This window comes from Perissodus microlepis, chromosome 11, assembly GCF_051167445.1.
Source record: "Perissodus microlepis isolate ML-2025 ecotype Zambia chromosome 11, ASM5116744v1, whole genome shotgun sequence".
NCBI lineage: Eukaryota > Metazoa > Chordata > Actinopteri > Cichliformes > Cichlidae > Perissodus > Perissodus microlepis.
In genome coordinates this window covers 16,545,969-16,563,808 of record NC_140471.1, presented here as the reverse complement: position 1 = coordinate 16,563,808, position 17,840 = coordinate 16,545,969, and the positions used below count along the sequence as shown (strand labels likewise).

The 17,840-nt window shown below is 40.7% G+C and overlaps 1 protein-coding gene across 4 annotated transcripts in view; it reads left to right on the top strand.

The window, feature by feature from the left end:
* The window catches only part of LOC146377457 (PC3-like endoprotease variant B), a 209,219-nt gene that overhangs the window by 132,513 nt on the left and 58,866 nt on the right, over nt 1–17,840 (top strand). For all 4 annotated transcript variants that reach the window (XM_084942699.1, XM_084942698.1, XM_084942700.1 and 1 more), the window contains exons 11-13: nt 1,580–1,795; nt 2,438–2,541; nt 17,548–17,661. In XM_084942699.1, the coding sequence (XP_084798825.1) occupies nt 1,580–1,795; nt 2,438–2,541; nt 17,548–17,661 (434 nt within the window). The remainder of the gene's footprint in view (nt 1–1,579; nt 1,796–2,437; nt 2,542–17,547; nt 17,662–17,840) is intronic.

Here is a 17,840-nt window from a genome sequence, read left to right as displayed (position 1 = left end):
TCCCAGACACTGTTCAGAGAGGTGTACTGTTTTCCCTCCTTGTAAATCTCACATTTGATGATGGACCACAGGTTCTCAATGGGGTTCAGATCAGGTGAACAAGGAGGCCATGTCATTAGTTTTTCTTCTTTTATACCCTTTCTTGCCAGCCACGCTGTGGAGTACTTGGACGCGTGTGATGGAGCATTGTCCTGCATGAAAATCATGTTTTTCTTGAAGGATGCAGACTTCTTCCTGTACCACTGCTTGAAGAAGGTGTCTTCCAGAAACTGGCAGTAGGACTGGGAGTTGAGCTTGACTCCATCCTCAACCCGAAAAGGCCCCACAAGCTCATCTTTGATGATACCAGCCCAAACCAGTACTCCACCTCCACCTTGCTGGCGTCTGAGTCGGACTGGAGCTCTCTGCCCATTACCAATCCAGCCACGGGCCCATCCATCTGGCCCATCAAGACTCACTCTCATTTCATCAGTCCATAAAACCTTAGAAAAATCAGTCTTGAGATATTTCTTGGCCCAGTCTTGACGTTTCAGCTTGTGTGTCTTGTTCAGTGGTGGTCGTCTTTCAGCCTTTCTTACCTTGGCCATGTCTCTGAGTATTGCACACCTTGTGCTTTTGGGCACTCCAGTGATGTTGCAGCTCTGAAATATGGCCAAACTGGTGGCAAGTGGCATCTTGGCAGCTGCACGCTTGACTTTTCTCAGTTCATGGGCAGTTATTTTGCGCCTTGGTTTTTCCACACGCTTCTTGCGACCCTGTTGACTATTTTGAATGAAACGCTTGATTGTTCGATGATCACGCTTCAGAAGCTTTGCAATTTTGAGACTGCTGCATCCCTCTGCAAGATATCTCACTATTTTTGACTTTTCTGAGCCTGTCAAGTCCTTCTTTTGACCCATTTTGCCAAAGGAAAGGACGTTGCCTAATAATTATGCACACCTGATATAGGGTGTTGATGTCATTAGACCACACCCCTTCTCATTACAGAGATGCACATCACCTAATATGCTTAATTGGTAGTAGGCTTTCGAGCCTATACAGCTTGGAGTAAGACAACATGCATGAAGAGGATGATGTGGACAAAATACTCATTTGCCTAATAATTCTGCACTCCCTGTATAAAAAGTGCAAGAAAGACTAGTCTGAATTCAGGGTACATGGGTTTTTATACATATAAAATGATAATACATTTTACAGGAACAAACTGTCCATGTTACATTATGATAGGAAAAATAAAAACAGTACTACTACCACATAGCTGGAGTAACAGTATGTTATTGTAAAGCTTGCATTGTGCTTTAGCTTTCAGTGCTAGAATTTAAGGGAAAGTTTGTTGCAGTAATTCATGCAAATGACAGTTTTTAAAAAAAATTAAAAAAAACCCCATCAAAATAGCTACAAAGCAAACAGCTTAAAAGATATTTAGACTTACATATGTTGTACACATAAAACAATAACAGCTTTTCCAATAAAACATTTGTTGACAACGTTTGTTTTAGATATAAATACAGTTTTTTGTTAGTATGTGAGATCTTTCTTTTTTTCATTCTCTTTGACATCCCACTGTTTGTTTTCTCAGGGCCGAGGTGGGAAGGGCAGCATCTATGTGTGGGCGGCAGGTAATGGTGGAATGCAGCATGACCACTGCGGTGCAGATGGATATGTTAACTCCATCTACAACATTGCCATCGGCGCCGTCACTCAAACTGGGAAGCCCACCTTCTTTGGAGAGCCCTGCCCTGGAGTGATGGCCGTCACTCTGACAGGGACCACCGTGGGAAGCTCATTACCTTTGGTTAGTGTGTGTGTACCTCCCAACACATCTAACAACAGTATTTATCATTAATGAGTGTATATACAGTATGTGTATGTGTGCACATCAGTGCCAGCAGCCCTGATCTTTGGCTCCTGTGAGCTGTAAGAAGCCTGTTAAAGAGCAGCCACTGGTGTGGTATTTATAGAGACTTGCCAAATGACCTAGGTGACTGCTGGGCACATGCAGACACGCAGGAGCCAACGAGTGTTAATTGGAGGTAAAGCGTGGCTGTAGTGGCTGAGAAAGAGAGAGGAAGAAGCAGAGGTGTTGATGGCGGAGGTAACACTGAAAAGCCAGGAACAAATCCAGCGCCAGCTACAGAAACAGAAAGGCCAATTTTATCAGTGTGATATCACTCTCGTCTGCAGGGAGGTCTGCCCTTTACCACCTCACATTAGAAGGTGGTTAGACCAGAATGCAGTTGTTTTGTTACTGTTAAATTGTGTTGACGTGTTCTAATGACAGAAGAACCGCTGTTGACACAGTAGCTGCTATAGTGTGGAACCAGTAATGGCTTAATTAGCTGCAAACAGCTCACGTGCACCTCCCCTTTACAGCATATATACTGGTACATGTAATATAATATATCATGTAAAATTAGTTCCTTTGTGATTCCTCCAGGTGACTGTGACCAACATTGGTGATGGATGTGTCACACAATTTCCAGGAACATCCAGTGCTGCTCCGATTGCTGCAGCGATTCTGGCTCTTGCCTTAGAAGTAAAGTGAGTTTTTTTTTTCTTGCTACTTATTCTACAATCAAATAATGATATAAAATTGAATTTCATATCGTGTTCATTTATGTAGGATTAATTTTGTGCTGCCTATATAGTGAATCCTAATAACACCTGCGATCATCAGATCTTTCATTTAGCACCCCCTGCAGGTCACATGTTCACTGCTTATTTTTTCATCAATAGCTCAGGTTAGCAACAGGCAGACCACGGTCCAGACCCAGATGCTCTTATTTACGGATCTAGACATATTACTACATTTTGACAATTTTTTGTAATTATTTACGGTATGGTTATTTTAATCTGTGCAAGGGTTAAGTTATTTACACCGACCAATCGTGTACATTCTAACTTATCCCACATGATGCTACTCAGCCAATGAAATCATTTATTCAGAGCATGTGCGAAAACAGAAAACTCTGAGATGCAGAAGTCAGATGAAGTAAGTCAGGAAAACAGATAGGGAGCAAGAAGAGTTTTGTCTGGAAACTAATTGTTCAAAAACTATGTTATTTATTTTTGCTTGTAAACATTATTTTACTCAAAATAGGGAAAGAACATTTTATTATTACTTTAATATTTTATTAATAGCAGCACACATTGACGTATTGTTGAATCCTACTTTATTTATTTTACTTTAAAACCAGTTAAAACCCTGGAAACAGACATTAAACTGTTAGACTACTTTCATCATGCACATGGAAATGCATGATATTTCGGACCTTTGTTTGAGGACATTTTCTCTGACTAGGCCTCTTTAAATTTTAACTGAATGCTGATTTACAGAGGCCCAGGCCCAGTCAGTATGTCCTGATGACGTTGTGATCCATTTACCCAACATTTGCATTTGTTCAGTATCGGTAAAGGCATTGCTAACAACCTCTTTTAAAGTCCACTGCCAATTAGCAAATGCTAACATGCTAACACTAGGATTTTTTGCTTGTGTAAACATTGCCCTTGCAGATATGCTAGCTGGCTGATGTTAGTATGTGGCAGAGGCACTGCTTTAACATTTGGAAATCTCACAAAGCCAACATTGTTGTCTTGACACTTGCTATAGCATAGACAGTCTCTATCTGTATTTGTGCGTCACAAACATTGTGAACACACATTGTGAAACTTTACGGTATTTATGTTTGAAAATAGGCTGGTCCATCTCACAACTGCTGAGTAATGGAGTAAAAATTGTTGTTGGTGTGACCGCCAGATGGTCTCAAGACCTTATGCATAATATTCTAAAATAAAAACACAGGATTAGAGCAGGGCGATATGACCAAAAATATTTATCACGATATACATTTGAAAATTTGCGATAATGATATAACTGACGATATAATTGACACTGCACAAAACACTTTGCAACTCCACAACTTTATTAGTGCAACCCCCCCCCCCCCCCCCCCCAAAAAAAAGTATTTTCAATGTATTTTCAATGTATTTTCAATGTATTTTCACTTCAACAAGCAGCTGTTTTTTATGTGCATTGAAGTTACATAAAAATTTAACAGTGCAAATTCCTTGCTGACAGTTTAACCAAAAGGCATTTTCAGTGGAAATTGGCCAACATATCCTCAGCATAACCATGTATAATATCCACAAAACTTAAAAAGAGGTTATACACACACAATACGGTAATATTATGTTGAAGCACAGTACGTATCACTCCGCGAGGCTCCTGACTATGGTAGCCGTAATGCTCAGACAATCCATCAAGCGTTTGCGGCTTCGTAGCTTTGCAAAGCCGTACTAAAACATTTGACAGATTTTCGAGCGCCGTGTACGACATAAAATCGTTTCGAGGTCAGTAAACACAACCAGAATTCATACATAAGGCACATGGGATTATAAGGGGCACTGTCGATTATTAGAAAAATCAAAGGATTGATTTTAAGTGTGCCATATTTTCCAAACAACACGGTAATAACGACGGCCCGCTAGCATGCTCTACCAAAAATAGTGCTTTGTTGTGTATCTGACGGACGAAAGCTAAACCAGTTCCACACCACTGAAGTTGCAGCATTTTTACAAACCAATTCTGGTTCATCCGTTTCATTCAACGATCCGCTTTCGCCCTTCTCATTCTCCCCCATGCTTTTTCCGCCATGTGTGTATGAAAACAAAGGCATTGCGCATGCGCGTTTTACCCATATTCTGTCGCGATATTTCATTTTCTTATCGTTGCCCAACATTATACCGGTATTACAGTGAATGGTATGATATGGCCCAGCCCTACACCGGATCGTTATTGCTAAAGTTTGGTGCAGTTAGGTGAAACTTTTAGCTTTATGTCAAACAAGCAGTTTTTTTTCTTCTTTTCATTTATTTTGTTAGTCATTATTTCTATTATAATAGAATCAGTTTTGTATAAAATATGATACAGTTTGTGTCAAAATGCCTGTTTGCACTGTTTAAACGTTCAAAACAAAGCTGGGGTTATTTATTTACTTTATATTAATGATTTTAACAATTCACCGAGTCATTTAGTGGATGATTTTACGACTAAGAGGAACACATAAACAGATATAAACAGTGTTCTGTTTTGTTTTTCTACAATAAAATTCTACACCTCTGATCCTTTCCTACCTTTTTCCCCCCTTGCTCTCTTCCTTTTCCTCTATTTGTTATTTTGGTCCCTCCTTTGATGTAGATCATTATTTTCTCCTACGCATTTGTTTTTTGCCTTTGTCTGAATCTGCAAATTTATCTCCTCACTCTTTTTTCTTCTTCTCACTCCTTTGTCTTGCCTGCCACTTCGTACAATTTCCCAAGCCCCCTTATTCTTCATCCCTCCTAACTCGCCAGCTGTCGGTGTGGCCTCGAGCCTGGTGTTTTGTGGTGGTATCGGGTGCGTCTACGCCTCCTTCATGTTATAGATGGTACTAGAGGCCGGCTTTACTGCTCCAGCTGTCATGCTGCAGCGTTCTCAGTCTCAGTCGCTTGGCTGTAAAATGGAGCGCGGGTCCCCTGGGCGAGACGACTCCCAGGACATTACTGTTAAAGGCTTTGTCGTGACCCGCTGCTACTGACTAAACTATATATCACCTCTCTTGCTCAGACCAACTGCATTCTGCTCACGTCTTTATGGAACTGGGTCCTCTCTCTCACTCTCTCTGTATATCTTTCTTGCTCTCTTTCTCACATTTGCTCTTTCTGTTTCTCACTCTTTCTCCCCTCAGACGCACACATCCATATATTCTACTATGCTCACTTTTGCACGTTCAAGAGTATTTTTATCTTATCTTCATTAATCAGATACAACCTGTCTAATGTATAGCATCCACAACTTCCTGTGCCTTAGTATATGCAGACAATTTGTATGTAATGTGTATTTACACTGTATTGCTATCACATCCCATTCTTCATCCATAGGATGTTGACCAACCCTTTTTAACTACTTCAACTCTCTGGGAAGGCTTTCCGCAAGGTTTCGGAGTGTGTTTATGGGAATTTTGACCACTTTCCCAGAAGCACATTTGGGAGGTCAGACACTGATGTATCATGAGAATGCCCAAAGGCGTTTTGATGTCAGGACTCTGTGCAATCCAGTCAGTTCTTCCACACCACATTTGCTCCTCCTTGTCTTTATGGACCTTGCTTTGTACACTGGTGCGCAGTCATAAAGGGCCATCCCCAAACTGTTGCCACAAAGTTGTGAGCAAGAAATATCAAAATTGTCTTGATATGCCAAAGCATTAGGAGTTCATTCCACTAAGGGGCTTAACCAAGCTCCTGAAAAACAACCCCACACCATAATCCCCCCTCCACCAAACTCCACACTTGATACAATGCAGTCACACAAGTAATGTTTTCCTGGCAAACACCAAACCCAGAAAAGTGTGAATCCTCACTTCAGAGCCCACATCTCCACTGCCCTAGAGTCCAGTGGCGGCGTCCTTTACACCACTGCATCTGATGCTTTGCATCGCGCTTGGTGATGTTAGGCTTGGATGCAGCTGCTCAGCTATGGAAGCACATTCAATGAACCTGTCTACGAACCTGTTCTTGAGCTAATCTAAAGGACACATGAAGTTTGGAGGTCTGCAACGATCGACTATGCAGAAAGACGGCAAGCTCTACAAACTATGCGTCTCGGCATCCAAGCGATGCTGGCCACGTGACTGTTGATTAAAAGTGTTTAGCCTGTTGGTACACCACTGTGCTCCTGAAATATCGCAACCAGTGCTGAAGAGATTCCCATGAAATCTGGTACAGACATGCATAGTTCGTAGAGTATGAAGGAGGCTCTAACACCACTATATGTTCAAGTTAGCAAAGTATTTATTACAATGCACAGAGCTGCTCGTGTCAAGTTGCAGTCAGTCTTTATAATATGAGGCAAATCTAACCACAGATGAAAGTCCTTGATTCAACTGTCACCTCCACTACACACATATCATCAGTTTAAACCTTTTTTTGCAGATTGGCTCATTGTGAACATATACGCAGGGTTATTGATACAAAATCTACCCATTACTGCTGCCTCATAATGATTCTATGCCCCTGTCAATCACTCTGTTATCTCCACCTATAATTGTCTTGAAACTGCACTCCTCATGATTGATTAATTGTTTTCCTGGAGTCGTGATCTTTTTTTCAAAAAAGAGATCATGACTGTCAAAAAAAACAAGACTGGCAATACAGAAGATTTTCTGCTGGCATTGTGGTGATGCACTCTCTTAAGTACTGATATAAAGAAGCTTCTATGGATTGCTTTCTGTGCTTTCAGAATAGCCTTCAACTTGTTCCTGTGTCAAGGTGTCAGTGTCTATGTTGGCCTGTCTGCCTGTTTTGCCATCCGTCTCCCTCCATCCATTTTGACGGCTGTCCAATGAACCATGAGACCAAATCAATTCTTCACTCATCCTGTTTGTCAGTCTTTCTGTCTGTGTTTGTTCACTTTGTCACTATGTCTGTCACTTTATCTCTGTTTCTCTCAGTCCATTTATCAATCTGTCTATCCATTTGCTCACGAGGAGATAGACATTGGGCTTTGCTGTGATTCCACCTCCTAGTTTGGACATGCAGTTGTCCACCTTTCTGTCCATCCATTTCAAGTTGACTGTTTTGGCTGTCTAGAAAGATGGATTGTCTCCTCTTTAACCCGAGTCATACCTGTTCTGAGATCAGATCAGATCAATTTTATCATTTAGCTCCCTTTGCTCAAGTAAGAACTTATAAAATCTCTTAAGCACTTTTGTCTCTTTGGGCAGTTTAGCCATCAATGCATTGCAACTCTAGGTGCTTTATGGCAAATTCATGCCATATGTTGAATTTTGATAATAGCATCCGTCTGGAATATAACGGCATTCGATCAGCTGTTTTATTAGTGTATTCTCTTTGGATAATAATATTTCTGAAAAGCTAGCTTTTTATAAATGTTGCTTAGACAGAAGAAAATCATTGTTCTTATGGTAAAGACCACAAATAAATGATTATTATGTGTCTAATCAGCTGCAATATAACAGTTTCACTTTGGACATGAAAATCATGTTCATCATTTTCTAGAATACTTTATTATCTTCCCTTTTCCAGTATTCTCTCTTTCTGTCTGTATCCTTTGAATTGAAAAGACAAATATTACATAAAACCTTCTCTCTGGGGGGTTATGGGGTAATCAGCCTGTATTCTTATTGGTGCACATAAAAAAAGTGAATCCACTCACTCTAATTGGTCTTTACTTAACCAGTGTGCCACATGCACAGACGGACACACACACACTCACACATACACAAATCCTCAGCAATGATATCGCCGATATTAATGCCTACCAGCGAAGGTTAGTGTCATCTATGCCCTCTTACAAATACATACACAGCAAGAGGTGATTTTTTAATGACCTACATGTGACGATACTGCTATTATACATATTGTAAGATACGTGTGGGATTAACATGCTTATAAAACTCATTGGCCTTATAGACGATACCTTAGGTAGCCTGGCTGTTTAACATGCGAGTCACATTCATTCTTAGCTTTATTTCATTCATACATCACTGACAGGTTTTTGCAACAGAGAGGATTTAATCTGTTTTCTGGGCTGCCATGCTTTTTGCGATCATACAGTGCTCTAGTCTGTTCAGTCTGAGTGGAACATGAATGTGAGTACCACGCTTTATGTATCGCTTTGAATACTGTTTGCTCAGACACAAAAATGTCGTCATGGTGTGACTAAAGGAAAAAGCTGGCTGATGACTATATAAAAAACACCCGGCTTTTTTTCCAAATAGTTCCTTTCATATTTCAGTCTGAACCAGCCAACTGAGTAACTAACTGAGAGACCAACATTGCCACCTCTACATGACTAAAAATAATGACCAGTGTACTAACTTTAATCAAGTTACATTTCTGTGAAACGAGAAAACAAAATTAACTATTAACACCTTTAAAACAACAACAACATACTTCATATATTTTCCCACAATTTTAAAGAGTTGGTCATTAGAAAATATGCATGCATACATCGCACATACAATATTCAAAGCTGGGAGCATATACATATTGACTATACACTAGAAAAGGAAGCAATGAATACAGAGACAGAGATATCTTTGATACAATTTTATACGTAAAAGGATTTTATTTATGTGCAAACACACATTGAACAGTATAATTCCCCAACTTGTTATGCAAAGATCCAAATATGCATGTTAAGCATATTAGCCGCTCATCTATTTATGCGGCGTAAACACTCGCACACACACAGAGAAGTATAAATCACACAAATACAGACATACATACGCACTGGTCATGGTTCTTGCAATCATACAAGCACACACGTGTACACATGTACCCATTAACCACAGAACTCAGGGCGACATTAGTGGAGTGTGTTTAAAGGAGATTGCGGGCATGCAGTTATTGGACTTTGCCTAATTGATAAACCCATTAGTAACACTTGTTCAGATAACATGGGAGGAATCTCAGTCTGCTCACAGTCACTCCAAATGGGTTCACTTAGGCTTAGAGTGCAGCACATTAAGAGAAGATTACAGAGCGACGTGGAGCTTCTTGCCAGTCCACGCCTCGCTACTGTGAGATTAATAGAGATGAGCTAAAGACAGTGGCAGGGGTAATATTGGACTCTGACACTCCACAGGGTGGAGACAGTGTATATATGTGTGTAACTGTTCAGCAGTTGATGTGTTGTATCTACGTTTATACGTTTCTCTGTATGTTTATACATCTGCGTATGTTTTTGGGTCATTGAGATAGACTGTGTTTCTTATATTGTGTGAAATGTGTCTGTATTAATGTGTTTGTGTGTGTGTGCACTTTGCTCCTGTTATGTGGGAGGCTCTGTGCTTCTCTGCAAATCTATATCTGCATGTGTGTTAGTTTCTCTGCTTTTCAACTAGAGCTGTGATGTAGCTCTGCAGATCTTAATGCGAAGTGTCCAAGCAGAAGATGTGCCGCCTGGGATGAGACAGTGACGTTTAAACTGCTGCTCGTCTTGTACCAGCACATTACACCCTGCTGGCTAACAAGCTCCACTGTTAGTGATTTCTCCTTCAGTTACTGCTAACATAAAAAGAAAAGAACAGGAAAATTGCACATGCAGAGCTTCTGTAAAGCGAGCATCAGGGTGCATGCAAATGCTTCAGTCTCTTTCAGCTGCAAATACGTCTATGATGCATGATGGAGTGGAACCTATTACTTTAGAGATGGAGGTGATAATGGTTAATGTTTGGCTACTCGCCATGTTTTCAATTTGAGGTTTATATTGAGAAATAGCCCAACCACCAATGAGTGGATAGCCATGTAATGTCTTACACTGAGCACCATTTTTCAGATTGACTTTTTTGGTTTAGGATAGATGAATTACTACCTAAATATACTGACAGATTTGATGCACACATTTGTGAACCCATTAGTTTTCATCAGAGGTCAAAATGAGGCCAAAATTTGAATGTGTCTCAACTATAATTCTTCCACCAAGGCATAAACAGAGGTGGAGATCGTGATAATTGCCATTTCTTTGACTGACTGTTTGTCAGCAGGATCACACAAAAACTTACAAGCCAATTTAATTGGAGAGAAAGAAGCCATTTTAGTATAAGACATTCAGTAGTGATTGGTGTAGTTCATTTAAATTGGTTGATTTCCTGTCGGGGTCCACGCATGCATGCTCCACAAACTTTCAATAGGGTTGAAGTTGGGTTTTGAGAAGGCCAGAAGTTCAAGGTTAGCCTGCTTTATCCATCCTAAAACCAGGTTTGATGTCTGCCAGCGATCATTGTCCTTTTGGAACACTTTATTGTGTTTAAGTTTTAACCGTCTAGCTCACAGATGTCGAACTCCAGGCCTCTAGGGCGGGTGTCCTGCAGGTTTTAGATGTGTCCTTGATACATCATAGCTGATTTATATGGCTAAATTACCTCCTCAACATGTCTTGAAATTTTCCAGAGGCCTGAACTAATCATTTGATTCAGGTGTGTTGACCCAGGGTTTCATCTAAAACAGGGGTGTCAAACTCAAATACACAGTGGGCCAAAATTCAAAACTGGAACAAGATCGCGGGCTAACATTAATATTTATTGAAAAAAAAATCTTCCTCCAGATTTAAGAATGAATCTCTTCTTATGGACTCAAACACGTTTTGCTGAAAAACTGAATATGGAACAAGCAAAGCTTAATACTAAACAATATATATATTAGCTATATAATACCAGTAGGCCAGCTCTAATAATAATTTGGTATGGCTTCGTGGGCCAAATGTAATTAGGCTGCGGGCCAGAGTTTGACACCTATGATCTAAAAGCTGCAGGACCCTCGATGCCTTGAATTCGACATCCCTGGTCTAGCTGTTGATTTGAGGTGAAGTTGAAGACTTCAGACGTAGTCCTCCTTTATTATTCCACACACTTTGTGCTGTGTACTGAAAGCAAACTAGCGCCTGAGCATGATGCTACCACCACCATGGTTGATAGTTGGTACAGTGGTCTCAGGTTCGAAAGCCTCACATTTACTCCTCCAAACTTGTCTTGTCCCTGTGGTCAAACAGCTCAATCTTTGTCTCATCTGATCATATAATTTTCTCCAGAAGGCTTTTGTCCGTGTAGGGAGCTGCAAATTTCACTTCAGCTTGAAGATGTCGGTGTTGGACCAGGGGCTTCTTTCGTGGTTGGTATCTTCTCAGTCTATGGCGATGCAAAACTCACACACGGGATGCAAAGCTGCTCCAACAGCTTCCAGTTCATGGCAGGCTTGAGCGTCGGTGGTTCCAAAGTCATTCCTTAATATCCTAATTCATTTCCTCTCATCAAAGGGTGACAGTTTAGGTCTTCTTCTAGATCCTCTTTGGGGAAAAGTGGTAACAAATCAGAATAATTTCTACTTGTTTGATATTGGAATTAGCTGTTGTTTAGAAATGGCTCCATAAGACCACTCCATCTATAATTCTCCTTGTGTGTTTGGATATATTTGACTATGTATGCATAAATTTGACCCTGCTTGGATTCAAGAAGATCCCAAATGATTTTCCAACCCAGTTATTAATTTTTAAATCCATAAAGATTTGTACTGTACAGTAATTCTATCTTTGAAAAAAGAACAGTTAGAAAAGTAATAAAGGCCCAAATTTACCATGACATTCATGTTTATGATGAGGGTGAAGAGTATAAAAAAACATCATTACAAGTTACAATGTGTTAAGCTAAATTTGTAAAATTGTGTAAATCATAACCCAGATGGGAGTCGTAAAAGTATTATTGATTGATCATGCAAAAAAATATATAGTCAAATCAACAAGACTTTCCTTTATATTGTGGGAACATGAAAGTGACAGATTTTTGGAAAACTGACAGTAAAATAATGGCTCTATTTATCTTTTCCTCTCTTTCCAGCTTACAGCATTTGAAAGTATGGTTAAAAGAATTACATAGCTTGTGCTCCCTACAGTATTTCATTTTCAATGCTTGTTTACTGGAAGAAAAAAAAAATAGTGGAGAGTGATGCTTCTAAATGATCGAGAGCTGACATTGTTTTCCTCTGGGTCTTGCTCTCTCTTGCTTTCTTCACCCCTCCATCTTTCTGTCTCCTCGATTGCCCATATTTGCCGTTCTCTCTCCGGGCTGGACACTTTGTCCTCACGCTCCCTGTCTCCTTCTCCTCATGCCAGTCCTTCTCCTCCTCCTCCCCCTCCTCCTCTCTGCCTGGGCCCAGTGTGAGTGATAAATTATTCGTGGGCATGCTCGGAGGGCCCAGGGCTTCTCATTCCTGCACACAGAGGACTAGCATTGATCCAGCCTGTGGTTCAACTTAATTGGAAACCCAGTTATACCAGCTACAGACACACTCGTGCACAAAAACACAGCGCGCACACGCATGAACATGCACTCCCAGACACTCCACGTACAGTAAAGCCACATTCAGACACACACATATGGACTGTTGTATGGTAGAGTATTACCCCTGTGTGTAGATGCATGTTTATTATACATGTTTAGTGTCAACGTTATTACACAAAACACACAAATGTGTCTCGTTTCTTCCCTTAATGCTTTGAAATGCTGCACAATTAACATTTTTAAGTGTTTCACATCAGCTGTGTTTTACAGCAAAAATACTAAAAAACTCAAAATTTCATACATGTGCGTATTGTATATAAAATACAAGAATAAGTAGGTAAGTATACACACAGACACACGCACAAGCACACACTTTTTATAGCCACTAAGCCTGCATTCTAAGCAGCACTAAAGAGGAGTAACAGTCCACAGTGGAGCAATATGGAGGCCCAGGTTTATCGATTGGACTGAGACACTGACTATCATACAGCTAATAGATTACATCAGACACATCGAAGCGGCCCAGTCAATGAGGCCTGATCCTATTAACTGGGGATTTGTAAACAGTTGTGTGCTCACTGTGATGGCTGCTGTGCTGCTTTGTGAGCCTTGGCGAGGAGATGACGGCTGTTAGGGTTTGAGGGGCTGCTCGTATACAGCCGCACTCTGCCCCCGCAGACCAGCGATCACTCGGCTCCTCTATTCCGACTGTCGCAGTTTAGCTCACAGAAGACGACGCTGTCAGCAATTATAATTTCACACTAGTGAAAACAGCTTCGACAGAGTAAGATAATCCATGACAGGAAACACGAGTTCTTCCACGTATTTTCTTAGTTTATTGTGTACGAGTTGTCGTATGTTTGTCCTATGTGCAGCAGAAGTAATCCCAGCATTCTTTTCGAAACATTTCAGCTTAAAGGCTTAAAGTCAGAGCGGCATTTAAAAAGAAAAAAAAAAGTTGGGATTAGTTCATTTCAGTAGAATCAGGTAAGTGCTGGTGTCGTGTGCAGTCATTGTGACGGAGTTAAAGTTACAAATACAATCTTTAGGAAAGTATGTTAACTGGAGAGCTTTGGTATCTGCCTAGCAAACAACAGTCAATCAGTTCTCAGTCCCAAATCAGGACACTCTGTTGCTTGGTCAGGGCCTGTCAGCATCATGTTCTAACACAGCTGGTGTTTCCGAAGTGTAATATAAACTCTATAGTCAGACAGAGTTCAATAGGAGTCCCTCTATATCTGAAATGGACACCATGAGGCTCCAAGGAAAAAGTGCCCTGCTGGTGTTTTTACTGATGTGGAACATTTAACTGTGACAACAAAACTTGCAGATTGGAGATGTTTTTCTTATAATAAGCAGTTAATGCTGTGAAAGAGAACTTTGTTTTTTAAACTTAATAATGAAATGTGGTATCTTCACTCCCCAAATAGTGACTGAAAATTCAAGTTGTAAACAAAAGTAAAATTTCAGTTTATAATCATGTCCCAGACAGGACGCCCGTCTTCTGGCTGATTTTCATGTAATCACCTGCTTTCTGTATGGTAAAATGGTAAACAGTGCCGTGCATGCTGGAAATAATGATAAAGGTACATCAAAAAGAATGGGATGCTATCATGGTACCTGTTGCATTAAAGTATGACCAGAAAGGCCTCTAGGCAGGAACAGTGTGTGATGAGTCCAGAGATGAAACAGCATATTGCTGCTACCTTGACAGCTATTGTATTTCACCACCTAGTCCTTCACTATAAACGTCTACTGCAGCTTGTTTTGCAAGCTAGCACGAGTAACGGTTTTATCTATGCTTTTTTGATTTTGTATATGACATTTGTAGATAATAGCTGATCGCATTTCTGGTGGGGATGCACCAAAATGTACATTGGTAATAGCGCTGTTAAATGGCATCAAACCAGATATGACATTTACTCACTGCAGTAGCAGTCAGTCTGCAGTTAAATGCTTTTCTAAGCACACTAAAAATACAAAATAGTAACAGCTTCAAAAAGAATCCCCCTTAGACTTTACCATGTTGCTGCTACTTGATGCATTTCAACTTTAGGCAATGTTTTCCCACAAATGTTTTTGGTTAAACTCTACGTGTGAGACTGGCTGCATCCATCCATCCCTTTTCTCCCACTTATTCAGTTCAGTGTCACGAGGAGGCTGGAGCTGCTATAGGGTGATAGGGGACAACTTAGACAGGTTGCCAACACAGAGAGGCACCAATAATCACATTCACACCTATGGCCCGTTTAGAATCACCAGTTGAACCTAACACCACTAACTGTGGACTGTGGGAGTAAGCCAGAGTACCCAGGAAGAATCTACACAGACTCGGGGAAAACATGCAAACTCCACACATAAAGGCTGTGGATGGTGGATTTGAACCCAGGACCTTTTGCTAGGCAACAGTGCTACCCACTACTCCACTGTTCCACCATACAATAGGTGGTCAAAAATATAAATACATCTAGGATGTCATAAATAATTAGTGGATTTACTAGAGATGTTGGCAAAACTTAGTTTAGAAGCCATCATTAACTTGTATTGCTCTACTTTAATAGTGCTTTGAACTTGTGGCAACTAAACTAAAAGCAGTGGAAAGAAAGAAACACACATCTAGCATTCCTACAAAGAGCTCCTGCAGGGAAAAAAACCCAGCCACCTCTGTCTGAAATAAACCTCACAAGTTAACAGCTCAGTTCATCTTAAGTCCATTACAGCATAAGCAATAGTTCTGTTTAACCAGCACTATGGCGGATGCTGGTCGTGGGGTTTTCATATTAATTTCGTGGCCTAAACCTATTCACACGTCCCTTCAGGGGCTGTGCTGCAAAGAGGAGTGAAAACACTGCGAAAGAGAGAGAGAGCGGGAGAGAAAGAGAGGGAGATAGCAGCACTGTGCTCTCAGCCAACAGTGTGTTTTTAAGAGCAAAACGACTTTTCCAAAATAAATAGATCTGTGTCGCTGACTGCTAGGAGAGAGAAAAACCCTCGGTTCAATAATTAATTCCCGAGTCGAGGGTTTTGGAGAGCCGCTGATTGGGCTGATTTTTTCTTTTTTTTATTCTGTTATGATACAAAGGAGGCCGTTTGAAGTAATTTGTCCCAGAGAGAGCAGCTTGGAATACCATACATGCTTTGATTTAGCAAAGCAAATTTAATTTTGTTTGCTTTATGCAAACCAGCCGGGGCCGCGGGGCTTTCTCTGATTCCACCAGAGGGGTGATGGTGGTGGTGCTGGTGCTGATGATAGAGGTGGGGGAGTGCACACAACGGAATCACGCTGCTGCCGCTAATATATAATACAGACCGCACACTCGCGCACAGACACACACGCATGCACGCGGTGAGCAGCAACAGTTCAAAAGTACAAAGCTTACACACCACCCCACGCACACACGTGCACAGTCCAATCCCTTTGAAATCAAAGCTTAAAATAATTGTTTGTGTGTTGTGTTTTGTTTCATTCTATCTGTCTATTATTAGTGTTACTGGTATTATTCCTATCATGTTGTTTTAGCTGCTTGTTCGTGCTGCTTGCCAGGGTTTTGTTTTATGCTGCTAATGAAAGCTTCTCTCCCCGCTTTTGTTCTGCTTTATTTTTTTCAAATACGTGAATGGAATACATCTGTTTATATCTGCGCCTGATATTTCCCAAGATGTCTAACACCCAGCAGCACAATAATGAAGAGGCTACTTGTGGGTTTTTTCCCCCTTTTACTTTCCAAAGGCCTTTTTTTTTTTTTTTTTTTTTTTAAATCTCCACGTCTTAGTGCAGATTTCGCCGTTGACTGAGACGTTACACCTTAGCGCGGAGCCGGATGCATGCATGATGTGTTGCAGTTTTATCATTAATGATGGGAGAAATTAGCTGTGTAGTATACCTTTAATTACCTTCCTTCTATCCTTCTGTACTGGAGAAATGAGTGCCTGTGTACAGATGTTGAGGCACACAGCAGAAGGTTTCTCCTCAGGAACAGGAAAAAAAAAGAAAAGGTGTTCAGAATGGGTAGCCAAGCGGTTTTCTTATGCTCCATTCAAGTCATTTTCTTATGGAACAATAATGAGTGGATAAAGCAGAAAAACCCAATTTCCTTTATGCTTTTTATATCCTGAAAAAGCCCTCATTGACGACCCTTTGGTCTTTTGTTATAGAAAACTGAGCTAATATCCTCCAGCTCTCTGCACAGTTTAAAGGTCTTAATTGGATTCCATTAGTATATTGCTTGACATGACACTTGAGTCCGCTCCATTAGAATTCCCCTGCCCGGGATTAAAAAGAAGATTTTTTCTACATTCGACTCTCTTGGCTCTTTTGTTAAAGTCTCATATATTCTTTGTTGGATTCACAGTTTTTAGTGACACCATTATTAAAAATGTAAGCTTGACTTTAAGTAGGTGCTTTTATGTCTAGAGGACCTGCTATTAAAGGTATGGCAGCGTCTCATCGCGCCAGTTTATGTATCAATAAACCTTTGCATTAATACAGTGCAAGCTTTACATGTGGGCCTGATAAAGTGTGTTGTACGCCCCATAAAACCGTCCTCCAGCTTTTTTCTGCACAAGACTGGAGCGCTGAGCTCCCTGCAGGTTTCTTTTCAGAGTATCACGCAGAGTTGAAGTGTTTCCTCTGTGGTTTCAGTCGGTGTAGAACACAGGCCGAAAGGAAAGATGCGTTTGATGATATTCTGTTTTATGTCTCTTGCCCTAGTCCTGAGCTGACGTGGAGGGATGTTCAGCATCTGATCGCCAAGACAGCAAAGATCCCTGACCCTAAAGAGCCTGGCTGGAACATCAATGCAGCAGGATACCATGTTCACCATAGGTACCGTAAAACATGCATGCAACACAAACATGTGGCGTTACCACTGGGATTAGTCCCAGCAGTCTGCCAGCATCTTGCCTACTTAGCTTACTAGTAAACTAATTCATGTATTAATCAGTCGCATTAATCATTAGGTCTATAGATTTTTATGAGTACATAGCTGAAACACTTGTTTTTTC